Below are 26,978 nucleotides of genomic sequence, written 5' to 3'. Positions count from 1 at the left end.
GGCCGCCTCGTGTGCCTTCTCCGCGCCGCCAAAGCCCACATGGCCAGGAGTCCACAAAAGGGAGATGGTGCGGTCAGGAGGGGGGTGGGAGCAGAGAATATTGTGGGCGAGGGGCGAAATGGTGCCCCTGCAGAAATTTCTAACGGCCGTTTGTGAATCCGTTATTATGAGGCTAGGGGTGGGGTGGAGCCAGGAGGGTGGTGGCCAGGGCAATTGCAGCTTCCTCCGCCTCGTGGGGATGGGCAGCACGGATGGTGGCTGAGGTAGAGGGGGTTGAGGTGTGGTTCACTGCTGCTATGATGTATGTATGGCGGGGTTTGCTGTTCTGCAGCATCAACGTATACCGTGTCCGAGGAGGGAGGAAAGTGTTGGGCATGATATCGCGCCCGCGCCAGGCGACGGTTTGTGTGATAGGTGGGGTGCATGTTGCGGGGGGATAGGGAGGGGATAGAGAACCTCTCGATATTCTGGAGGGATGAGGAGGGGTGGGGAGTGGTGGATGGGCGGTTTAATTTTGAGGGAGAATAGGACGGTTCGGCCGGTTTGGGTTAGGGCAAGGCGGGATAGTTGGGCCTGTCGGTGTGCTTCTATAAGTTCGGATGGTGTATTAAATGTGCCCGTGTGAAGGAGAGCGTCGGAAGCAGTGCTGGGGGTAGCTGTATCGCACGGCGATATAGCGCGCGTTGTGTAGCCTCTGTTCGTGTAATTTCGGTGCGGGTGATGGCGAGATATGGTAGGGTATACGTGATGCGTGGGGTGAAAAGGGTGTGGGTAATCTTGAGGTGGTCGGACTCCCTAGGGCCATGTCCTCGAGCGGTGACGCGCCGTAGAAGTCCCGATATTTGGTCTGCGTGGGTCTTGAGTTGGTGGATGGTGTGTGTGTGTTGAGTCGATTTTGTTGGATAGTGAGCCCTAGTACTTTGATTTGGTTTGCTAGAGGTATGGCAGAGCCCGACAAAGCGACTTGGATGTTGGGTGTCCATTGTTTGGGTCGGTGGGTGGGTGGGAGTAGAAGGAGCTGTGATTTGTGGGAGGAGCAGGTTAGTCCTGCCGCCGCCGCAGTCGCTGTGATTGTTGTGGCCGCTAGTTGGAGTGTGTGTTGGATATGCGCGTCGCTGCCTCGTGACATCCATACTGTTATATCGTCAGCGTACAAAGCGCTGTGTAGTGTGGGTATTTGTAGGAGAGCCCGAGCAAGGGGTATTAAAGCTACATTAAAAAGAGTGGGGGAGAGTATTGAGCCCTGCGGGGTGCCTTTGGCGGGTAACGGAAATTGAGAGGACCTCAAAGGACCAAGTCGGAGAGTTGCTGTGCGGTCCGTGAGGAAAGCTCGTACATAACCATAGCAGCGCTCTCCGACTTGCAAAGAATTGAGGTTGTCTAGAATAGCGGAATGGTTAACATTGTCGAAAGCCTTAGTGAGGTCTACGGCTAGTATAGCTGAAGTGTCTCGTTCGGGTGGGTTCGATAATAGGTGCTGGTGGAGTTGGAGGTGAATGTCGTTGGGGCTGAGGTGACGTCGAAAGCCGAACATGTTGTGAGGGTAAGCATCGATGTCATCAAGATGTTGAGTTAATCTGGAGAGGACCATTTGTTCTAGGAGTTTGCCGATGCAGGAGGTGAGGGAAATGGGTCTGAGGTTTTGAAAATTTAGTGGTTTATGGGGTTTCGGGATGAGGGTAACGGTGGCTGTGCGGTAGGTTTCTGGGAGCTTACTGTGAGCCCAGCAGTCGTTAAAGTGTTCGAGCAAAGTATCGATGGACGCGGTGTCGAGGTTTCGGAGAGCTGAATATGTAATACCGTCTGGGCCTGGGGTGGTGTTACGATTTAGGTGGTGCAGGGCGGCCGTAATCTCGGCTTTTGTGAAAGGAGCGTCTAGTTCGGAGTTAGGGGGTGCATGGTATTGCGGGTGAGGGGCGCAAAGGGTTTGTGGTTGGCCAATGTAGATATCGCGCAGGGTGTCGAGGGGATTCGGGAGGGAGTTCGATAGGTTGTGTGCTAGCGTAACTAGCCGAGATGCAGTTTCTGCTTTGGTCGTCGTGGGGTCGAGGAGGTGGTGAAGGAGGTTCCAGGTGCGTTTCAGGCTGGTTCCATTGTGTAATGAATCGCAGACGGTTTGCCAGCGTGAATTCTGGAGGTGCTGGGCGTATTTCTCTAGATCTTGTTTGAGTTGTGCGATTCGGAGGTGCAAGCGGCGGTTGTAACGCTGTTTTTTCCAGCGCCGGGTTAGACTAGCAAGAGCTTCTAGGAGGTGAACCATGTGCACGTCTGGGTTCGGTGCTGTTTCTGTAATGGGAGCCTGTGTGGTGCATGCATTGATGTCGGCTTTGAGGGTCTCAACCCAAGAATTAATGTCAAATGTCTGCGGAAGGGAAGTTAGTTGCACAGTCTCACTGCGTAAGGTGCGGAATTTGGGCCAATTAACAAGGGTGCATGAGGTGGGTCTCCATGGGCGTGGTGAGGGGAGCGGAAGAAGAATTTGTATGATGTAGTGGTCGCTGGCGTTTCCTCTCAGCAACTGTTCCTGTGGCCGCCTGCATGCGCGTCTGTGACCCGTTTCCGGGAGGGAAGGCGGGCTCTCCGCACGCGTCTCTGTGGCATCCAGCAGGCCGCCGCAGCGTTCACGTGATCGGTCGTTCCTCGGAAGCGGTCGTGATTTTTGAAGCGCTTCAAACCGTCTCCTCAGTCGTCGCATGTGCTCCACGTGTAGCACCAGAGAGGTTGCTTGCGTCCCGATGGCCCGTTGCGGGTCGCTCAGCTCAGGTTGGCGTCCCCTTGTACTGCTGCTCGCGAGGGCGTCCGCGACTCCACCAGGCAAGAACGACTGTCACCTTCTTGTGTGCGATGCCGTGGCTATTGAGATTCGATTGGCGTTGTGCAAGTCGGCTGGGTGGGGCGGAGACACCCGTATAAGCTCTTTCCTGCGCAGTACCATTGGAAATTCTCGCTGAAACTTTCACTCAGTTGCATAGACGTAGAGAGAGAGAGAGAGAGAGAGAGAGAGAGAGAGAGAGAACAACTTGATTGTGTGCGTGGAAGAAACTTGCAATTCGTACTCGCCTGACGTTTGCACACGTCATATTGTTCCTGCCCCAACACGTTGTGGACGCGTTACATGAAGGACTAACCATGAATCGACGTTGGATTGGGAACTTAACAGCGTCACCATTCCCCTATTTTCGTACTACCAGCTGCGAAACAGTTCTGCAGTTCCCACCGCCTGATACACTAGCAACGGAACCTGGCGGCTCGGGCTGGTTAGTGGAGACCAGTCGACCATTCGTTAATCTGCGCCCCTGGTTACCGTTGACGGGTATGGCATCATTCAGGCGCGCCTCGAAAGCTTCTCCACCCCCATGTCCGTGGCCAGCACGCGCGCGCACACAAAGGGCCCGCTGCCCCCGTCGAGCAGGAGGCGCGCCGGTGGAGGCGAGCCGTAAATCAAATCACGGCGGCTCTTCGTCAGTTCAGGGAAGCGCCCATCCGCGCACGCCTCATTATGAGCAGCAGCAGCAGCTGCCGCGTCTGACCGGGCACGAAACAGCTGGGCTACAATGGCACGGTCAGGGGAGTCGCCTCGTCTGCTTAGCCCCGTGGGCTTGTCACTCGGGGTCGTCGTTCCCTTCGCGCGGCCCCGATGAGGTCGCAGCCCGCGGACTCCGCGTAGTTTCCCACGATGCGGCGGCATCTTGCCGCAGCGCCCGTGTTTTCGGTTGGAAAGCAGTTTAAACAAAGACGAACGCTAGAATGCGAGAAGAACACCTTCGCCTAGACTTGCGGATATATGGGTTGGTTTGTATCCTGGGCAGAGTGCCCGCTCCTTCGGCGCTGAGATCCTCGTGTAGCACGGGGAACGAAGCTGTTCCTCGGCGTGGGGCGATGACATGTCGCATTTTCGGGGTAGGGGAGCGGGGCAGTCGTGGTCAAGGGGAGCACAGTTCGCGTGGATCTTCGAGACCCCGGTGTTAATGTGAGGTCTCTACTTTCATCGTTGTGGGTTGTAGACTCTTTCTCGCGCGTTTAGGTACTGTGCCTGCAGCCAAAAGAACAACGTCCCTTTGAACGTGTCATCATCATCATCATCATCATCATCATCATCATCATCACCAGCCTATCTACGCCCACTGCAGGGCAAATGCCTCTCCCATTATTCTCCAATTACCCCGGTCCTGTGCCAACTGTGACCAATTTATCCCCGCAAACTTCTTGATCTCATCTGCCCATCTAACTTTCTGCCGCCCCCTCCCATGAACGTGTGTAATGATGTTTAAAGGAGCCATGAAGACAAAATACAAGTCTGTTTTATGCGAAAGATTTCGTGTTTTATAGTGTCCCCAGCGCTTGTCCGGATACTATGTTTTATTCACTGAGAAACTAATCAATTTACGTTAAAATTTTGATTTTCCCGCTAAACCATGTGTTTTCGTGGTCTTCAATGACATCACAGCAACCCACCGCTCTGCAGCCGAGTGAAAAGCCTTGTTTACCGTCAGTGAACCTAGGTGGCGCCACCATCCCGCGGTGCAAGCCGTTTTCTGCCTTCGGTTTGTTTTTGACCGTTTTCAAACCTGGCTTGTTTTTGTTCAAGGAGGAAATAATCATTTCGTGAAACATAGTGCTCGCTCGACAAATAGGGTCACGTAAGACACCGTTGCTTGCGTCAGTCAGCCAGTTTCGTCTGAGACAACCCCAAAGCTCCTCCGCCACACGCGCAACTCACCCGTGAGGAAGCCGCTGCATGGCACCAGCTACAAACTAACACGTTTCCTAGCCTCTCGCTCCGGCACACATTCTACCCTACCATGTACCCAGACAGATGCCCATCCTGCGAAGGACACCCGAACCTGTATCACTCCATGGGAATGCTCCAAACCCCCAACCCAATTGCCTATACCCGCTCCTCCCCCTCCGGATGGGAAGCCGCTCTTTCCAGCTCAGCCTTGGACGACCAGCGCGGACTGATCGACCGGGCAAGACGGATGGCAGCAGCAAATGGAGCCCTGGACTAAGGGCACCACCCTCTGAGAGCTAAATAATCTGACTTTATAATAAAGTTTTCTACCACCACCACCACCACCACCACCACCACCACCACCACCACCACCACCACCACCACCACCACCACCACCACCACCACCACCACCACCACCACCACCACCACCACCACCACCACCACCACCACCACCACCACCACCACCACCACCACCACCACCACCACCACCACCACCACCACCACCACCACCACCACCACCACCACCACCACCACCACCACCACCACCACCACCACCACCACCACCACCACCACCACCACCACCACCACCACCACCACCACCACCACCACCACCACCACCACCACCACCACCACCACCACCACCACCACCACCACCACCACCACCACCACCACCACCACCACCACCACCACCACCACCACCACCACCACCACCACCACCACCACCACCACCACCACCACCACCACCACCACCACCACCACCACCACCACCACCACCACCACCACCACCACCACCACCACCACCACCACCACCACCACCACCACCACCACCACCACCACCACCACCACCACCACCACCACCACCACCACCACCACCACCACCACCACCACCACCACCACCACCACCACCACCACCACCACCACCACCACCACCACCACCACCACCACCACCACCACCACCACCACCACCACCACCACCACCACCACCACCACCACCACCACCACCACCACCACCACCACCACCACCACCACCACCACCACCACCACCACCACCACCACCACCACCACCACCACCACCACCACCACCACCACCACCACCACCACCACCACCACCACCACCACCACCACCACCACCACCACCACCACCACCACCACCACCACCACTGTTCGGCAAGCTTATAAGCTCAGCCTAATTTGCGTTTGCTTTTGCCGGCCTCCGCCGATCACAGAGCTGGCTGGTATGACATCATAGGTTCTGTTGCGGGAAAGGAGCGAGTGGGTCGCAAGGCATTTCCCTTTTTCATAATTATACAGCTTATTTGAGCGAAGTTTACGTTAAAAGTGGCGTCAGTATGATTCTAACGAGGCAATCTTTTGAATGAACCAAACTTGTGTTTTGTCTTCATGGCTCCATTAAGCATCTATTCGGTAGTTTCGCTTGGTGGGTCGCCAAGAGGATGGCTCCGATCTCCGCTTTTTGTGTTCTTGTGTGGAGAAGGGTATTGAAGTCACCATGGTGGTCTACTACGGCAGCAGTTGCCGTGGTACCTTCGAACGGAGGCTGCGTATAGAAGTTTTCATGGTTGTAGAAAATGTAGAAGAAGAGGAAGAGAAATAAAAGTGAGAAGGAAGAAAAGGTGGGGCACTTCGGCCAGTCGTAGAAGTCGTCCAGCCAACCAGCGTTAATTACGGCGGCAAGGTATCGTAGAATGCTAAAACTTCAAGGCCAACAGGAATCCGTTTTATTGTCATTGGCAGACTTTCATCACCATAAATTTCCCTGGAAACCGGATTGGGGCCCTTCCCGTAACCTTGAGGTTATTTTAACCACTGTCCGCTGTCGTGTTTCACAATTAAACAGGTACCATTGTATGTCACGTTTAACGCAATCTTCTCTTTGGAGTTACTGTAATGAATACGAGTCCGTCGACCATTGCCTGATGGCCTGTCGACGTTTTGCTAGAATTAGATTCCAGCTTCTTGAAGGGTCGCTTCGCAGCCCGGGGATCACATTATCTGTGCCTTGTCTCCTTTCGCTGGGCGAGTCCGAGACGGGGTTCTGCTGCCGGGATGTGTGCTCAGCCCGTCTGAGCTCCATAGAAAACTCTCATCGATTCCCGCTCTGACTGGATTCCTTTACGCTGGCAAATTACGTAATTGGTTTGGGGTCTGTCCGATAGTTTATCTTTATTTTCTATTTTTTTAAACTTGGATTTTACTTTCAAAAAGTATTGTCACCCTCTCTAAATTTCCTATTTACGGGAGCCCATCTTTTTTCATGCACCTGATGTTTGGACGATCCCCTCTTTTGGTATGTGCCATTCCCCAAAGAACATCATCATCATCGTAATCGGAGCGGCGGCTCTTGCTCGTTTTCGCCCGATCGGGTTGAACATCTGGTGCCGAAATCCGGTGCGGCAACGATTGACTTCTACGCACGCATCGAACGGCCTGTCTCTCGTCTGCTCCGCCGCCTCGCGCCGCAAGAGGGGGAGCAGTCGTTCAACGGAGTGGCCCCGGAACGTCACGCAATAGAACGCCTCAAGAGCAAGCTCTCTTCGCGGAAAGCCGAGAGCATGAGAGGCTCATGAATGAAGCTCGCTCGCTCCTCGACGCCGGATCTGAAGACATCGCCAAGCCTACGGGCTTGCAAGGTCGCCTCGTGGCCAACCACACCGAGTTTTTGAAGATCAGCGAGAGCTTGCTTAACTAGTCATCGAATTTCAAGCGGCCGAGGAATACAAAGGTCGCACCCTCAACACGTTGGCGCAAATTTGAGCAAAATTGACCTCCTGGAACGAGCCGCTCAAAGTGTCTCACAAGCGCCAGCCGCCAACGAAGTACTCCCGTTCAGACAGTGAAGCGCGGCCACGACCTCGGGAGCTCGGCTTCCACAGCTGGACATACTTGTATTTCGAGGTGCGCTCCAGCGTTGGACGGGAGTTTGGGAGTAGCTTGAGCATACCATCCACAACAACAGCACCCTTACGCCCAGGTCAAAGTTTTATTATCTACGCCGTTACGTGACGGGGAGGCGGCCGCAGCAATCGCAGGCTTAGCAACCACGGAGTCATGCTATGCGGATACTGTTGAAATTCTCAAGCAGCGGTACGGGGATAAGAAAAAGATCCAGCAGCAGCCTCTTTCCGCGGTGAGGAATCTGAGTCCAGTAAAATCGTCTGCTGACATACGGAGACTCAGAAGGCTTTACGATGCCAGCTGTTGTCACTAACTTTATTACGCCTAACCTCGATAGAGAGAGAGAGAGAGAGAGAGAGAGAGAGAGAATACTTTATTTAGTGGCCTGATAATTTCTCAGGCGGTCGGCAGCCGAATCCAGCTTGGATCCGACGGCGGCGTCTATGGCCGAGAGTCGCGCCTACGAAAGCCTTGACCCTTCCGAAATTATAATTGATGGGCGCCGTGGTGGGAGCGAGAGTGCTTAATTACCTGGAAACGTCGTGGGATACTCTGTCTCTAAGCTCTGTCATGTGGACGGATTCTACAATTGTACTTAACTGGATCAGAGGCCAGTTGGACAAATCGAACTTGTTTGTCGCGAACAGAATAATCGAAATCCCCACTGTAACCAACCCAGAAAGCTGGAGATACTGCCCAGGAGATGATAATCCTGCGGATTTATTGACGAGAGGTATACATACGTGTGTCTGCGAATATTCTACGCGAGAGTCGAACATGGTGGACAGGCCCAGACTGGCTGTCGAAGCCCCGCTCAGGCTGGCCTACTGACCCAAGCGGAGTGAGGGATGCCTGCGGAGAGACTCTCAACTTTCAGGGGGCTTCCTCGAACACAGGGAAATTCAGAGCCCCTTGTGCGTCTCGAGAGATTTAGCAGCCTGCAAAAGATGTTGCTTATCTGCAGAGCACAGGTCTTCAGGTCCATGGAACGTTGTCGCCACGCCCAAAGGTCGTTTCCTGCATCGATCCGCGGAGGTGGACAGGGCCGAGATTTTCTGGATACCCAAAGTGAAGCTTTCACCCGAGAAATCGGTCAGCCAAAGTGTCGAACAGATACCAAAATACCAAATCAGAACCAAAATACATAATCAGAACAGATGCAGGATGAAGTTTTCTTGACTAAGAGGGTTGAAGAAGGCAGAAGGCAGTGGGGCAAAGGTTGGGGAAATAAAATCCATGCGGTAATTGTGAACGAAGTTATGAGACGCTGCCAGACGATCAGCTGGTGAGGAGGGAGGGCTATCCTATCTATCCCTTGCTACCTCTTTACTATAATTGAGCAGATAACAAACTTTCCTTAAACTTGCTAAGTGGCAGTTCCACACGTACCCTATGTAGAAAAATTCCAAGGTAGTCAAAACGTTGTTTCCTGTGCATTCAATAATGGCTGCCAACAGATTGCTTAGAATTCGCAGCTCATTTGAGGTCTTGCCCATCATGAAATCACAATAGTATGATTCGAAGCAACAAATTCGAAAACATACCTTGAGCACACCAAACTTGAAAGCACTATTTAACACAAATGTCAAGCTTGGCACAAACGGCGATCTTATCGGCTTGACTTCTCCCGAACTTGCACATTTGGAGCGTGCGCCTCCTTTCACAGGAAGCCAGCCAGTGAGCGGTTGGTTTCAGCGATAGCTTGAGCACCTATGCTGCCCATGGACGGACAGCTGCTGGGTTCTCCCATTCACCAGGCCATGTTCCTTGCATGCAGCGTGCACGGATCGTTTCTGCGGGGTAGTAAGGTTTCTTGCACTGCCCCGCGAGAAAAATTGCAGAACAGGCTACATGCAAGGACGGATTGCGATCGACGGTGCCCTGCGCTACCTGACGACACTTGATTCGTGCACACACTGACGCCGCTGACACTGCGTCGCTCGCGTTATCACGTCATCAAAGTCAGCTACTCGTTAGCAACTGCGCGAAGCGCTGCAAAACTGATCCGCACGTTTTACGCCAGAATCAAAATACAAGGCTTGGAATGCACGTAGCGATCGGAACAAGTAGCCAACGAATGGAGGAGCATAAAGCCGACGGCACGCGAACTGCAAGACATTATGAAGCTAGCAACATATTTAACGGCAACAAAAGGAGCACGGAAAAAAGCGGGGCGAAGCAGCTTGCCAAAATAGGATGCGTTAGGCTTACCAAGACTAGCAGCTGCAAGTTCACGAAAAACACTTGGTAAATAATTACAAACAATCCTCCCAACAAGAAAAAAGTGCCGCGAGGCAGCCGCTGTGCAAGGCGATAAGGACGTAACCTTGCGCGGGCTTGCGGTTGGAGCCACGGCCGGAATCCCACATGGCGCACACACGCCGTCAAACAACGTCCTCGATTGTGCAAAAAAAAGTTTAGTGACGTCACAGGAAGTCACGTGACTAGTTTAGTTTGACGTCACGTCTGCGGGGCGGGAGCGGAGCACGAGACTTACCCCCCAAAAAAAACCTCCTGTGTTCGCCGTAATCGGGGCAACGCTTGCTCGCAACGAGAAAGCATGTCATAGCGTGCGCCCCTCCAATGTAATGTCTAATGATTATCACTTCCAAAAAAATGAAAGAAGCTCACACTTACAGCAACAACGATGGAGTAAATGTTGCGGCAGCGAAGAAGCAGCAAATCGGCTGCAATCGTGGAACTTCGTGATGGTCGCTAAGGTTGCGTGCAGCTCCGGTATACCTTCAAGTCTTGCGCGTTTGTGTGAGTTTCCTGTATGTTTTTTTTTTGTTATGAGCAAAACTTTTATAGCATGACGCTGTATTGGTGACATATTCATCATGGCGTTCTGCCGTTTTTCGTGTGAACGTGTGCCAATATTACATAGGATAACCGGTCCCAATTTTGCTTTTTCCACGCACTCCTTTTGTGCTAGGAGAGCGATCTTTCTGATTCCATCAGATGTATTTATAAGACCCTCTTCCCTGTACAGGCGGTTTACAATGTTGACCAAATTAACTTCTTTTTGGCGATTTTGACATATGCTCTGTCGCTTCTGTGTAGGGCCATGCGAATGACCTTTATAGCGAAGCTGTTAGCCTTTTGTTGGTCGGAAAATTTCGTGTCGTTGTAAGCAGAGAAAAAAGAAAACAAAGAAGCATGACCTGGCACTGCTCGTTCAATACGCGGAGCGCATGCGTCAGTCTAGGCAGGAGCCAGCATTTGCCGACAGAAACGCCAAGCGCAAGCGCCAAGCCCGCTGAGACGACGAGGAACATTTCATACCCTCTGAGATTAACAGCGCGAAAGAACGGGACAACAGAGGAGTAAACAAACACAGCGCTGAAACTTCGTATAATTAAATTTGAAACTTCGTATAATTAGATTTTAGTTCGTCTATGGTTTAATCTACGTTTTCCTTGGTTTTTAAGACCAATGGTGTTTAATTAATGCGTGAATGTTTCGCCCCTTTTTTAGCTAGGTGACACAATGTTGACGCCGGCATCATTTTCAATCGTCGGAGAGGTGCTTTGGCAGTGGCGTAAGTTGCGGGCATGGCTGCCGACCGTGTCTGACGAGCATGCAACTGTACACACGGCGCGCAGAAAGCACTGCACCGTGCAGGCGCGGCGCCTGCTCTACTCGATTATCTTTTCTTTTGCTCAGCCGTGGTATTGTCCTCCTTTCCACAATTTTATTGTCGCTGCTCTGTTCTCCAGGTATTGGCAAGCCCTCGTATCTGGCTGCCTCAGTTGTAGTTTCCTGTTAGCACCGATGACGTACTTCCGCGGACGCCTGATGAGCACGGCCGATAGCGGACGTCTTGCAGCCACGGCAAAATCGAAAACAGAGGGCTAGCGCGTTAAAAACAAGCTTGGAATAGATATATTGGAAGCTATCGTGATAGACAAAGGTGGAGAAGCTTGCGTCAGTGTACCGTCTGCAGCAGACATTGGTAGTGGCAACAATGACCTCCCTGCCATTTGTATATGTATACACATGTGTTATATTCAGTAAAAATCACTCGTTAGTTATCGGCGTGTCCCGTATTTTTCTCCGCCTTAGTGCTTCCAGTCTGAATATGTGCCAACTCGCAGCGACCGCAGCCGTCCAGCTTTACTTTCGCTTGCCATGTCGGTGATCGCCTTTGATCAACTTCTGCTTCCAAGTGCACGCCACTGGTAATAAATAACGCCCCATAGCACAGCAGCGGTGAAACTCGTAGTACGCGGTAGCAGTACAGTCGGTCAACAGTCTTGCTTTTCAGGAGCATTTTTTATCGGTCCCACAGGGTTATTGCTACATTTGCGCCTTTCTTTAACATTTCCACTTCTCTAGCGTATAGTCCAGTATTCGTCTTTTTATTCCGGCTTACCCGGGGGAACTGAAACTCAGCGATTTTAATGCCGCCAGGTGGGCGGACACTTTGACATCCTGCGACGTCCTGCGGCACGAGCTGTTTGTCGCACTTACTGGCTAGGCGCCGGTCAGCCGAAGCTGGCGGCAAGTGTGGTCTCTACAGAGATGAGCAAATGACCTCGTTTTTGCTCTCGCACCCGTATTGTTCATCTCATCTCGTTTCACAGTCGAGCACCCTAAAAGCAATTAGCAATCCAAATAATGGGAACACAAATATATTTAGAATTAAAGAAATGCGAAACAAGATAGAAAACTACGTCAAAATAACGTTAACTTACATTAAAGGTCACAGGGGCAATGTCGGTAACGAAATAGCGGGTGAAATGGCTGAAAAAGCAGCAAAATATGACCAAAAAATAGAATGGCCTATTTCACTACAATTTATCAAAGAACAGTTCAATATTAACATAAGAAAACATTGCAATGTTGAGTGGCAACAAGAATAAAATGTCCAAGAATGTTTCAAATCCAAAAAAGACGTTTCGGCTCCCGTACGGGTGCCTTGTTCACCCAGTCAGTGCCAGTTTTTATTGTCACGTGATTTCCTGGCCAGACGGGTTTCCGTCCAACCCTCGATTTCAGCTACACATTCCAATGGATAAAAAATGTTCACAAAGTTCCGGCCCAATTTCCCACCAATTATTACACGGCACAGTTTATAACTGGGCACGGTAGATTCCCGTTTTATTTTCACAGGTTTGCCATTACAAATAATAACAAATGTAAATGTACCCTACCAGCAGACAGTTTCGACTACTATTTACATGACTGCCCCATAACCACGGAGCAAGAATATATAGGAGGCGAAACGGCCCATTGCGGCAAGCGCGGGCGAGTGACAAGATGATGTCACAATGAAAACCAAAGTGAACTTCAAAGCTTCGTAGCGGCCACGGCGGGTAGCGGCACCCGACGGACGAACTTATGTGAGATGTTTGAGTGGCGCCCCCTGGCTCTGACGTCAGCTTAGGGACTCGCTCCGCTGTCGTCTGCTACACTCCGCTTGTGAGGGGCAGCAGCGCCTGTGCTACGAATCATCCGCTTTGATGCTTTAGTGCATCAAAAAGCGCATTTATAGTAATTCAGGTATTTTTACCAGCCTCTGACACATGAATAATTTCAAGCTGTATCCCCCACAAGTTTGCAACATACGAGGAGAGAGAGTTCTGAGCAACGGTCAGAAGATCGTGTGCAACTTGTCATTTCTAGCTTATATGCGAGGTTCAGCGCTCAGAGCACCTCGATAATTATTCAAAATTCGTAGGTTTCGATATAATCATTTTTGGGATGCTCTTATGAAGACTGAACAGTCTAATGCTACGTGCCAAGCAGAGGGCCCCTACACGCGCATTGCATTGCAGGAAATAAAGCGGTTGCCTATTTCTTTCGTTTTCGACTTGTATCAGGTTGATGTTTTTTTTTTTTTTTTACTGTGCTCAGCGCATTATTTTTTCCCACCGTCACAAACGTTTATTAGTAGGTTTTGGGATGCTGGGGAGGATCACAAAGGTCGTGTGGATATTTTTTTCAGGCTGTATGGCATACATTTCTTTCTTCACAAATTCGCTTTCGTTGTGGCTGCGTGCGAGAAGATGCATATTCTCTCCGTACGTTGTTTATTCACATGCAAATAAAATGAAAAGGTTTGTGCTACGCCACCGCGATCGCGCTCCAGACAATGTACGTTGTCCGGAGTACTCGAAGGCGGCTTTTGAGCTCCGAATTTCTACCGTAACCATCGTTATCATAACGAGCTGACTTTCAACCCAAACAATTATGACATGATTACGGTGTTAAAGGTGTGATATACTAGGTAACCAACGCAATGAATGGTATACGTGCATATATTGCAAGAATCGAAACCGACGAATATTTCCAAAGATTTCTTTATTTCTTGTTACCCCTTCCAAAGAAACTAATCCTAGTCTACCCAGGATGGCGTTCTATGAATCGAAGAAAGTTACTCTTACTCTCTTGTCCTGGACTGAGGACCCGGCCCACTAATTAGTTCGATTTTACTGGTAAATTAAGTTTTCCCCTCCGCCTCCTCCTCCTCTTGAGCGCAGTTTCCCAATGTCGCATATCTGAATATTGGGGAGATAAGGCTGTGAGAAATGTACCAAATTTCCCTCCTGGTCTGAACAAACAATGTTACTGTATCTTTACCATAGACGTTACTCGTTTTGCTCAATAAACCTCCATACTGGTTAGAAGCCTAGTATAAAATCAACACACAGTGGGTTATCTTAGTGTCACTAAATAAGGTTATTTAGTGACACTAGGTTATCTGTAACTCAACCTAAAGGTTTTGCGGCCCATAGTGCATGTCGGCATACTTTCATGCTATTACAACGTAAAGTGATGAGATATAATACTTTCGATCGTTCGGCGAGGTCGCAAAAACTTCTTTCTTTCATATGACTACCGGGAATCGTAATGCCTTCTGGCAAATCCGACAGCCCCAAAGGCCTGGTATTTGTTTTGGTCTTGCATTTTCGCTGTTGTCGGTTATTAGGAGCTGGCGGCTCCCTTTGTTCTAAAGATTTCTGAACACTGAAGCTGACGCTTACTCCGACTCTTCGCGCTCCGCACAGGGCCGGCGTCGCAAAAACTGGGGTGGCGCCGGCAATGTTTCTTTCGCAGCGGTATCAAAAATTATACTTTAAATAGCGCCTTCAGCTGGTGTATGCGATTTCAAGTGTTTTACTACGATAAAAAGTTACGCACACGCAAAATATGGTGCGAACAAGCACCAGACGCCAACCGAGCGCAAAGAAACAGCAGGGAGAGCGAGCCCGAGTGAAGCAGACGACAAGCAGAGTCCCTAAGCCGACGTCACGGAGGCGCGCTTCTCAGCGCCGCCCGTGGTCGAGCTCACCGCCAATAGCGGCCCCAATTCATTGCGCGGCGGTGGTGCAGTGCGATGTCGGTCGCGGTGGCCGCGCAGTTTCTTCACCCGCGGCAGATGCCGCTAGCTTAACCTATGACGAGCGCTTGTGACATTATCTGGTCGCGCTAGGAAGCCTCGTTTCCCCTCCTATCTTATTCTTGCTCCGTGCCCATAACAAAAGAACACAGAGAACAACTTCTTAATGTCTGTATAAATTATCTCGCAAGAAGAAAACCAGAGCTAATAAAACATACAAAAACGTTAGAAATTTTAGAGGAAATGACAATACTTATAATTAGCGCTAATATTCAACAAACTAACCCCTCAAATATTGTCACAATTTCACACACACGCAGAAACAAAGTCATGGTCAAAGTCATAACTTTTAGATCTTTTGTATTTATCTGTGTTCTGCAGTATCTTGTGCAATTACCTTTTTATATATATTTTTCTCGATTTCAGATCCAAACAACCAATTTCAATGTATTTAATTTACCCGTTATACCCCGGTGGTACGGGAAGGGTTTGTGTGCCCGTTTAATAAATTTGTCACCTGGCTGTACCGTCTCCTGCTTACCTCGTTTCCCTCTTCAGCCGTCGATTCTTCCACACCCTTCTCTCATCGTTATCCCCACTTGAGAAAAAGCACTCCTAATTCAATCAACTGAGAAAGCCTGGAGGGCTGCGGCGCACAAGAATATTGTAGCGCAAGCTACACTAGCCGAGGTTGAGCAGTTTTGCGTGGACCCTGAAGGGCCGTGCTGCGCAAGCGCGAGGAGCATTGGATTGGATGGATTGGATTGGATTGGCTTTGATTGGATTGGATTGGAAATCCAATCCAGTTGGAGTACGGGTGTGTAGAGAATTGGGTCTGCACATTCGCCGGTCTGCGCATTCCAGAGGAGTGACGTCATAGCCGCGGCAGACGCACTGGCGCCGGCGCGTGCCCAGTTGTGTGCCTCCGTTGCGCAGTAGCCAAGTCTGACGCTGCGCCGGAGCCGCTTGGTAGCCGTTTCGCGTGGCTCCTGGAGAACCGTGCTGCAAATGCGAGCAGTGACTGGACTGGACTGCACTGGATTGGATTGGAAATCGTTTTAGCAGCAGTAAGCATGATAATCAGCTAATCCTAGACAACCAAGAAACCTAAGAATAATCAACTGAACCATAGCACGCGCTTGGGAATATCCTGGCATAGCCGAGCCAAGCCACTGCTATTTTTTTGTGTGTGTGGGAGCGTAAGTTTTTAAATGCGAAGCCAAATTCGAAGGCCTCCGACTCTCTCAAGGGAGCCTTTAAGGAAGATAACCTGGTTTGCAATAAATTGCAAGAGGTTGCGCCCAATAAAATAATAACCTCTAGTGTCTTTATTAATCGCCGTAGAAGGTGATCCATGAACCTCTTGAGCCCCAGTGTGTATCAGCTGCGTCCAGTGGCACTGGCAGTTATGAAACTGTTGCTATACTACGCTTCACCTGTCCTCCCCGATTGCTCTTGCTAATTCGGTCTATAACCCCAGAAAGCCAGGCAAATAAAAATTCCAGAAACGTGTGTACTTTTGCTAGGGCTAACGTGACTTTATTCATGCAACAACCAAAGTTAAATTTCAAACCAGTCAAAAATTAATAAGCGTATTCTCTGCGACGCGAAAAAGAAAACTGGGCATAAAGCGAGGACGAGCTGGACGCACAGGGCGCGGTATGATGCTGTGCGCTCTTCTGCTACCTCCTTGCCAGCTGCAGAAATTTGGCTGGTGGCATTCTAAGTGGCGGTTGCTTTGCATGCTCAGGCGGACAGTGACATTCCATTTCGTTTACACAACCGTGCTAAGCGTGCTAGCACTTGGTACACAGCTCCTGCATCGAAGTGGAAGATGCCCGAACATCATCTCTGGGCTGACTGGGCGACACCTTCGTCTTCTTCCGTGTGTTCGAGATTTCGGCGCACGTCAAAGATCCCCAGGTGGTTCGAATTAATCCGGAGCCCTCCACTACGGCGCGCCTCATCGCCTGTGAAGCGTCGGCGCATTAAACTCCACAATCAGTCACCGCATTCTTCACAGTGGGAGAAGGACTGGCCGCCCGTCCTCTTGGCGCTTTTCCTCTGGAGATCAGGCTTTCTGATATTCTCGCAATGTCTTCAGCTTGAGTGGCCCCTCTTTCAGCTGATCGCTCTGGCGCCTGTGGACATTCCACACATTCACGACGCAGATGAAGATAGCACGGTGTATGAGGTATACATGTTCCAGCGCCTGGAGCAAACGGGGTACTTGTACAGCGACGTCTGGTAGCTGCGCTCGTCAATCCCCCCCCATCAAGCTGTTGTGCACACGAACTGCAGAGAAGGAGACGTCAACGTGGATTTTGGCCTTGTGGTCGTACCGTTTCACTTGTTGGATGGGCTATTTGTGAGACTGCTGTCGAGCAATTCGCTATTTGTTGTCTGCACAGTCATCATCGATGGTCTCGGAGGGGTTCGGGACGACTTGTGGAATGTCATCTTCATAGTTACTTTCCGTCAAGTCCCTGACATCGCTGACATCTTCGTCCGCGACGATGTGGTCCAATATGTTCCTAACTCTAGGCCCTAAGAAATCAAAAGAATAGCAAACAGGTGAAATGTTTATGGTTGAAAGCTGTATTGTAAAGCGTATTAAAAGCGATACAAAAATTGTGCCATCAGTGAAGGTCCACTGTATCAAATATGATAAACGAAAATTCAAAGCAACGCTAAAAAGTGGGCGGGCCTCAAACATGACAACCAAGAGAATATTTTGGTCTCGCAACATTTTGTGAAGAAGAAAATGGCCGAAAATTCAGGAAGAAAGAGAACAATGCTCACAGTTTTTCGAGTAAAATGATGCCGGTGGGATGCCACCGTGCGAGCTCCCGGGTTCGGTCATTTTTCTCGATACTCTGGGATTTGGTCTTAGCTTAAAGCGCTTTATCGTCACTTTCTCGCGTCTCATTAAATTTGATACGCTGAATACGCAAATTTGATAAGCTGTGTCACAGATACGCTGGTCGCTGTGGGCTTAATCTTGTCCGTCCCTGCTTGCTCCATACTTCACGACGACTCTCTCATAGGAGTGACCGCTAACATATTTCGGGGGGAAGCCATATTTTAAGGCTCCTTCGACTGAGCTTAACCGGAAGTTAAGCTGCCGGCGTTATCACAAAGAATTCACGATCGTTCCACTAGAGGTGTCCCAAAACTTTTTGTTGCTTGCGTGCAGCGTTCAGCAAGTGCCTGCAGGACCCGTGTTCGCAGCCCCCGGAGCCCGGCTGGTGCCTGCAGAACATGGTGATGTTCTACTACGACGTTGACAGCCGCTCCTGCCACGAGTTCACCTACACCGGTTGCGGACGGAACTTCAACAACTTCCTCACCAAGGAGGAGTGCCAAAGCATTTGCACCCGAGGTGGGACTCGCATTCGTGGGATAGTTTCCAGCGGGTCCACAGTATGCCGTGGGCGGGAATACTTTCGGCGAGAGGGGGAGAGAACAAGCCACGGTTGGTGGCTGCTGGGCGAGGGCCAGCCGCCACTTCGGTACCGCTGCGTACCAGGGCCTCCTGAAGGCCCTGGCTAGAGAGAGCGAGGGAGAAAACCTTAATGAATACTGAAGAGGTTCGCCCCACAAACGGCGGGGCTGGTTACTCCAGATGGGGTGAACACAGTGAGGCGAAAAAAGGGAAAAGAAAGGGAAAAAGGCGCGTAGCAACATTGAATAACAGGAAGAAGAAAATGAAATCAATAGAGAACGCACAGAAAAGTTACAGCATAAGGAGAAAGAAATCTGATGATCCCAAGGTTATAGAAGCTCGACCCATCCCGAGTCAGATTTAAAAAAGAAAAAAAACCCTTGGCCTTACCCTGTTTCAGCGTGATTCTGCCACGATCCAAGAAAGTGATTCAGTTCTAAAGAGTTCCCCCGTAGCAATCGCACAAGGGTTCTTTTTGCTGTTTAGCGCCGGGCAGTAGCGGGCAGTAGCACAAGAGATGCCGTATGTCCTCTTTCATAGAGCGCATATAGAGCACAATGGCGAGTCCGCCCAGGCTATCTTGAACGGAGAGCTGCAAATTAAGGCAACGGTCAGGCGTAGTCGGTGATGTATACCCTCAGTTTGTTTTGGTATGAATCGCGGAAACTGGAAATTGCACTGGGGGTCAATCACGTGCAGAGGCTAAGGGGGTCCTGCCACGCTGAAAGCTGCAGTTTACACTCCAATGCAGCGACGGCGGCACTTCTGTCTTGTCTAGAATACGGGATTCCAACAGACACAGGTAGATTGTGCGCTTCTTTCACTGCTGCGTCAGAGATGGCGTTCCCTGGATGCCGGAATGACCTGCCAGCCACTGAAGCGATGTTCGGTTTCGTCTCGTGTTCCAAGTGTGTGAAATGCATTTAATGCGCAGACAAGTTGGCTCCGGCGGTGGGATGGCTTCGTCAGTGCTTGTAAGGCGTGCCGCGAGGCGGCAAAGATTGCCCATTGCGAAGCGGGACTATTGGTGATATAAAGGAGGGCCGCGCTGGACGGCGTCTTGTGGCTGAGTTTCTCTCTTACACTTAGCTTCACCGACGGAATCCGCACTCCAACTGCTGAAGAATCAGACTTCACGGACCCGTCTGTATATACCTGAACGTGACCAAGATAACGTGAACTGATGTGCTCTAGTACCGCAGGGCTGGCACTGGCAGAGATGATTTTTTTCCTACTTTCGGTATGGTGACGCGTATATGCCACGGTGCAAACTTCCATGGCGAAAAAGCAGGCTTGCGTTCAAAGTTGACCAGTAGCAGGATCCGCACATGAGAGGCACACAACTGGGCTAGAGGATGGTCGGACCACCGGGTTACGTGATGGAGGCTGGTGCGGAGTAAATCTTGGGCTGACAGGAGGCACCTTGCTTCGCAGAGAGTTCATTCGTAAATGTGCACATGCGTATAACTCGAGCCTGTGCGCTCTCTAGCACTCTGAAGTTCGTCTTAAACAAACCAATCAGGGCTGGGAGGCTGTACCGCAGAAGACCAACAAAAGCGCCTTGTAAAGCAGCAATAGTTAAGGCACTGAGCAGCCCCATGTTTTTCCTGTCAGCTTACGGAGAATGGGCAAAAATGCGCGCAGGCGTTCTCTGAGGCGACGGATATGTTGGACCCAAGATAGTAATCGATCTAATATCACTACAGAGAAATTTATGGTCGTGAACGTACGGTATTTCTCTGTCATTTATAAGTAGAGGATAGCGGGACATCACGCCTGGTAAAGGCAAGTGCGGCACACTTTTCTGGCGAAATTACAACCCGAAGGTACTACGCTACTTTTGAAATGCAAGAGAGCGCTCATCCCGTCGTCTTTCAGTGTCATTGTTTCTGCTCGCGCTGTAGCTATTTTTAAAGTGAACTACCAACTCGCCCAACAGTACACTTTGTCGAGCTTTCTGAAGTTAGTCTCGTATACTTCTGAGGTTTTTGCCAGAAGGCCAGCCACCCTGGGGAAGCACTTTTGTGATGCGGTTGGAGCAGATGCTAAACTGGACAGGACTTATAGAGTGACGCCTTGTGTGCTCTCATGCCGCCTTGTGTCGACCTCACTGGTGGCCATGTAGACATGCCGCTTCTATAAGTGGTCGTAGCCTGTGAAGGAAAAACCCTCCCGCAGGTTCTTTTTTCAGATATTTAATGGCTACTGGAACTAGCCACAGTGTCAATAACTACACGAGGGCGCTTGGAGACGGAACAAACATATATAATTAAGAAAACACGGCACATATCAATATACACGCGATTACAACCGAAAACAAATCACACCTCAAAGTTAACCAATACATGCATAACCCTACGGCATACCAAACCTAAAGAAAGTACAAAGAGAAGTCCCCAACAAAGGTTCAGGGCGATGAGGCGTTGTGCGCAGGGCGTCGTGGGTGCTGGATGCGAGGCGAGGCGTCGCGGGGCTACGATGACGGCGTCGCGCACGCCGGAACGTTGACAAGGAACACGCACCGTTGTCCTCGTAGACAACGGTCTGCTCGGCGCCCGCTCACGATCTGGCGCCCTGTAGCAGCGGCAGGAAGCAACCGAGCAGTACCGGTCGCCGACGGGCAGCAGGCGGCAAGTCGTCCAAGGGCGGAGCACGCCAATGTTACGCGCCTCCACGAGTCAGGAGTCGCGCCCCGGCTCCAGGATGCCAAGGCGCTAGCCAGGTAGACCGCCCTCGAGCTCAAGTCCCGAAAACCCTAGCTGCGAGCTTCGAGACTTCCACCCGGACGTTGCGCTCCTCGAACCAACTCCGTCCACTCCTCCCGGCGTTCTCTTCTGTTCCAGCCTGGCCTCTCCAGCTCCTTGCTTGTGGCCGCCTCTTATTGGCCCACGTCAGCCCCTCGTGTGGCTTGCCACTGCTTTCTTCTCGACTCAACCACACTAAGGGCAGGCCGAATTCGCGCCATAAGTACTGTGTGGGTATGTTCCCGCCACGTTGTCGTCGTCGTCATCGTCGTCACAACGGGAACCTCACCTCCAACAGCTCTACAAACTTCCTTTCCCTTCGAACAGCTTCATGAGCAACTCTGTCAAAAGCCGCTTGGATAGCAAGGGAGACAGCTACTGTCATATTTTTTGCAAAGTTTTGCCGATGAATGTCCTTCACCAAAGCAATGTCGCCGTCGGTGCTACTTGTGCCTTCTCTAAACCCTGACATCTCTGGGGATCCACTTTGTGGTCGTCGATATCCTAGACGAGTCGCTGCAGCACCATTTTCTCCGTTACTTTTTATGCAGCTAGCAATAGGGCGGTAAATGTTCCGTGCTTGAGGACCGCCACTGGGTGGGCAACTTGACAGCTTGGTTCAACGCGGCCTGTCTGCCACAACTTGTAGAAGGTAAGCAGTTGCCGGAGGGTGTTAGTGCCGAGATGTCGAAAAGCTGAGTACGTAACACCATTGGTGTCTGGAGAAGACGGACGCTAACGCTGTGATTAGCTCATGGACGGTGGATAACTAATCCATGAGTATATCATTTGTAGTGGAGAGCCCATCAGTCGGGTCCTCTGCGATCACTGCAGAGCTCCGGGGAGCTGTAACTTTGGCGCAAAATTCGTAAGGTACACGTCCACTTCGCTGACGCCACGCTGGAGCACTATCGAAAAGAACGAATGAGCTTGACGCGGTGTTGTTCTCATACTGTGAAAAACCTGTCAGCACACATGGACTCCGCGGTTTGCGGGGATCAAGGTTGGAACAAAATGGTCTCCAACGCTGCCTTGCGAGCTTATTTAAGTGCTTCTGAATGCGCTTCTGGGCGCGCAATGAGACTGAAATGTCATCTGGAGATACCGTTTTTCTCGCAGGATGCTCTGCTCTCCTGCGAATTTCACGGAGGGGCCAGATAATGAGCCCAGATGATGCGTTGCATATCAAATGCATTCCCTTCTTGGTAAATAAAGTTGAAGTTGAAGAAGAAGAAGAAGTCCTTCATACTTTTATCATTTGGGGCTTCAGAAACTGGATATGGCCGCCGGGATTTTTGTTCTGCTCTTCTGCGCTTCATAAAAAATTCCAAAAGATTCACAACCTAATTCGTATCTTATTCTGGAACCTCACCAGAGCCCTCCAAACGTATCCATTGCCGTTTTTTTTTAATTATTATTATTCTCTCTTCCTTCTCCTCCTCCTCCTCCTCCTCCTCCTCTTCCTCCTCCTCCTCCTCCTCCTTCTTCTTCTTCTTCTTCTTCTTCTTCTTCTTCTTCTTCTTCTTCTTCTTCTTCTTCTTCTTCTTCTTCTTCTTCTTCCTTTCTTTTTTCCTTATTTATTTTGTTTCAATATTGACTAATTTCCAATCTCGATTCCTCAAACACAAGAAGAAAAAAGCTTCCAAAATTTGCAACTTTTCCTCGAACCATCCACCTAGGCAGCAATCTCATTCGAATTAGCGACTGATGTTTGGCCGATTCACTGATTGGGTATGCGCCAATATAGTGAAGGAACAACAACAACAACAACCACAACTTTCCGTCCATTGGTGACCACGCCTTTGGCCCCAAGCTCCGCCGTGTTGACTGTGACTGGTTCCTGGCAATATCATCCGCCAGTTCTTCGTTCGTAGACAATGTATCAGCATTATCCCGCAGCATGTCTCTGAAGGTCGCCCAGTTTACAGTTGATAGTGGCCGTTTGATCTGGCCGTCGCGGACTCCATCAATCATGGAGCTCGTCGGGATGTGTTCACTGCCGAAGCTTTCCATATCCGGACACCAGGATACGCCATCCAGCAGAGAGGTGGACGCTAAAGTCACATCAAATACACTTGAAGTTTTGCCCAAAAAACGTGGGGCAACCACTGTTTAGCACAGCCTGTTAGGGCAAGAGGAGACAGGCAGCAGAGCTCGGTATCATGGCTGACGGGAACGGGGTTCCCAGCTTTAATGCCAGTGATATTTACAAGATGATGATGATGGGGATGTCGATAGCACATACCCCACGGAGGGGATTCAACATACTCCTGCCGCCGCAATATGCATCTGCCACAAACGGTTACAAGCATGAACCGCGCAGCGAGGGCAATTTAGCTGGCAGTCCGGAGCCTTTTGCTGGAACTACGTCTTGCTAAGGTTCAAGCATTGGAGGCTGCTGTGTCCGTACTCTATATAACAAGTCTTTATTGTCGGAACAGTGCTAGCCAAGTGAATCCCGAAGGTTGTGCGAGGATTTTAACGAAAGCGCGGGCTCTTCAGCACTGCCAGTTAGCGGTACAGCAATCTGTCTTCGCGCCTTTTGCGCTTCTAGAGTCGCAGCGCATAGTAGTTCGAATAGTAGTAGAACGTTCCTGAGTGAAGGGGCTCCGTAACTGGAAGCAACGATTGCTTCTGGGGTGCTTAGCCACGGTTGGCTCCAATGAAGACTCGCCGTCCCTGAAGGTAGCTGAATCTTTACGGCTCGAAAGGCTTCTCAGTTCTTTTACTCCCGCCCGCGAGATAACGATTGGATGAGAAATAAATCCGCAGTCCTAACGTTTTGTTGTCCTTCTCCAAGTCGGTACCGGTCACGTATCAACTGTAGCAACGGTTTACGGGGATCCGCGTGTGTATTTTGCTGTTTGGAAATGTTTGCCATGCGGCAACAGTGTTGACAAAGTTCAACCGCAGGGAACTTCCGGGCTTACAACGTTTTCTCGGAGACGAGCCGTGCCCGCATCTATAGGGGTTCATGCACGCCGCGGTTTCTGGGCATACGCTATCAAGCCGACTTCCGTGGAACGCTTGAGAAAATTATAAGGACAGGAGAAGGCTTCATGGAGCTCACTAGCCAGCATGTTATGTGCTACGGAGGACCCCAAGAGAAGAAAGAACACGGGGTGGGATTTTTAATCCACAGAGAAATAGCGGGAAGCGTGGATGAGTTTTTTAGCATTGGCGAGAGATTCGCGGCTGTTGTGATCAAGCTAAACAATTAAGCTATACAGGTTAAGGATAGTGCAGGCCTATACGCCAACAACCAGCTATGATGATGAAGCCGTAGATAGCTTCTACGAGGATGTCGAATCAGAAATGGAGAAGGCAACAACGAAGAAGACGAAGATCGGCTCAACCGGCTGGTTGTTCTTGCTGCTCTGGAGTTATTCTTCGTTTTGTACTTGTTCCTCTTTGCTGTGACTGAAATCCTTCGCGCTGCCTTCTTACAAGCACCCAGCGACTTCACAAGGGCGGACGCCCCGTGTCAAACGGCTTCAGCGAAGCTGTGTGCGGACCCTGCAGCTCAGCAATGTGCCGTCACCGCCGGCGCTTCATGCTGCCATAATGGACGGAACCAACCAGGGCCTGGCCGCTCCAAGCGGACCCTACCAAGGTACTCCTGCAGTTTCGCATGAATCGACTCCCGATGATAACCTGGAAAGCCCGTCAGCTCCTAAAAAGCGTGCTACTGACCAAGAGACCGCAGATCGGAACGTTTGCTCTGACGCTACTGACATGGAAGTAAACCAAGGCGACTTTACCCTTGTCACTTACAAGAAAAAGCGAGCCGCCGGGATTCCCGTTGTCTTTGAACCAACTGAAGGTTATAGTTTGTGGAAAGCCAACCCCAACGTATTGGCGTCAGAAGTCGTGGCGACGGCACAAGAAAAAGTTTTAACACATCGCCTGACCAAGGATGGTAGGCTTATTGTGACCGTGTCGTCCCTAGCTGCAGCGAACCGACTTCTACATGTCTCCACCCTTGCTGCTGTACCAGTCGAGGTGCGCGTGCCACGATCGTACATGGCAACGTATGGAAAAATCCTAGGTGTGCCCCTTGAGTACACTGATGAGGCACTAGGGAATTACCTTAGAGACCAAGGAGTTATCTCTGCCCGTCGGCAAGTCACCTACATACGAGATGAAAATCAAGTCATTGCTGAGACCCGCCGACGCTCAGTCATCTTGGAATTCAAGCCAGGTTCACCTCTGCCAGCTCGGGTGTTTCTTGGCTTTAACAGCTTCCCCGTAGAAGAATATACCGGATATGCTACACAGTGCTTCAAGTGCCAGAAGCACGGCCACATCGCCAGGAACTGCAGAGGAAAACTTCGCTGCAAAATATGCTCTGGGGACCACCCACACAAGGACTGTACGTCGCGCAATCAACCCCGATGCGCAAACTGTGGCGGCCCGCATCCCGCGTCGTATGGAGCTTGCCCGAAGAAAAAGGCAGCTACTCTTGCACGCAGTGTCGAGCAAGTACAAGGCAAAGCTCCTTCCCGACGTGAGCCACCATCAAACCCAGAAGTTGTGTTTTCACCTGCGATTGTGCCTTCAAATGACCCTCCGCTTGAGGGCGCAGCTCTCACAAGCAAGTCCTACGCGCAGGCCACACGGGATCATCAAACAACCACAATTAATCATGCCTCACCTGATGTACGCTCACAGGACGCAGACTCCGCCTCAACTCGACGTCCCCGTAGGGAACGTGGACAGATGGCAGCTCAGCCCGCGCAGCCTGACATTACTGGCATACTCATCCCCATGCTTTTTGCGGCAATCAGGGCACTGCTGCGCGCCAACCCCTCCTATGGCCATATCCCCGAGGTAGAAGCGGTACTGTCTTTGGAACCTTTCGTGACCTCCACATCATCATCTTCGCGGCATCGTTCTGGAGCCCAACAAAGTTGATGGCATCGGAGACCCACCGCCTGAAACCGCTTATTAACGCAAGTCTCAAAAGTTGTACAATTTTTCAATGGAATGCACGCGGCCTACGCTCGAAACTAGCTGATTTTCGTCAGCTTGTGCGGACATATCAATTTGCGTTCATTATTATATCTGAATCTCGAGTTGAAGAACATTTTAAGTTAAAGAATTATCAATTGCTTCATTCGCAGCGCTTAAACGGCCCAAGTCGACTTTTTGTTGCCGCCCGTCATGATGTGCCAGTAGCAAGCGTTGCTGTGCCTGCTCATGAATCCGAAGAATACATCTGCGCGAAAACCAGAATTGGTACCCAGTGCTTCACTTTAATTGCTGCTTACATAGAGCCAAGCAACCACTTTGACGCCTCGCGGCTAGAAAATATTATTACTGGCACGTCCCCGCCTTATCTAATTTGTGGTGACTTTAATGCGCATCATGAGATCTGGGGCAGCGCACATACAAATTCCCGGGGAGCGCGGCTAGCCGAGCTGCTGATCAAGTACTCTGTTCAGCCTCTTAACGACGGCAGCATCACTTACATGAAAAACGAGAAAGTGAGCAGCTGCATTGACGTCTCTTTTATTTCAAGCAGCTGGGCTGCAAAATTCTTCTGGTGCACAGACCTGGAAACAAGGGGAAGCGACCACTACCCAGTTTTGATTTCTTACCTTGACAAAGACGCGCTCCGAGAAGGAGCGAAGGTCAAGTGCACTGACTGGGAGGCCTATGAAGAGAGCGTGGGTCATAGCATTACAGCATCAACTAGCGATGACGACATAATACCTATAATTGCTCGCTGCCTGCGGGAATCATCGCGTGTTATGAAAAGGCCTACAAATGTCAGAAATGATGAGGAGTATGAGA

At 50.7% G+C, this 26,978-nt stretch overlaps 1 protein-coding gene across 6 annotated transcripts in view; it reads left to right on the top strand.

Annotated features, from left to right (window-relative positions):
- The window catches only part of LOC144159709 (uncharacterized), a 138,414-nt gene that overhangs the window by 99,615 nt on the left and 11,821 nt on the right, over positions 1-26,978 (top strand). For all 6 annotated transcript variants that reach the window (XM_077691381.1, XM_077691380.1, XM_077691384.1 and 3 more), the window contains one exon: positions 18,190-18,375. In XM_077691381.1, the coding sequence (XP_077547507.1) occupies positions 18,190-18,375 (186 nt within the window). The remainder of the gene's footprint in view (positions 1-18,189; positions 18,376-26,978) is intronic.

The sequence above is a fragment of the Haemaphysalis longicornis genome, unplaced genomic scaffold (assembly GCF_048455015.1).
Source record: "Haemaphysalis longicornis isolate Haplotype H1 unplaced genomic scaffold, Haemaphysalis longicornis Haplotype H1 scaffold_10, whole genome shotgun sequence".
Lineage (NCBI taxonomy): Eukaryota > Metazoa > Arthropoda > Arachnida > Ixodida > Ixodidae > Haemaphysalis > Haemaphysalis longicornis.
The sequence above is the reverse complement of the archived record's forward strand: the minus strand, read 5'-3'. Positions and strand labels throughout refer to the sequence as shown.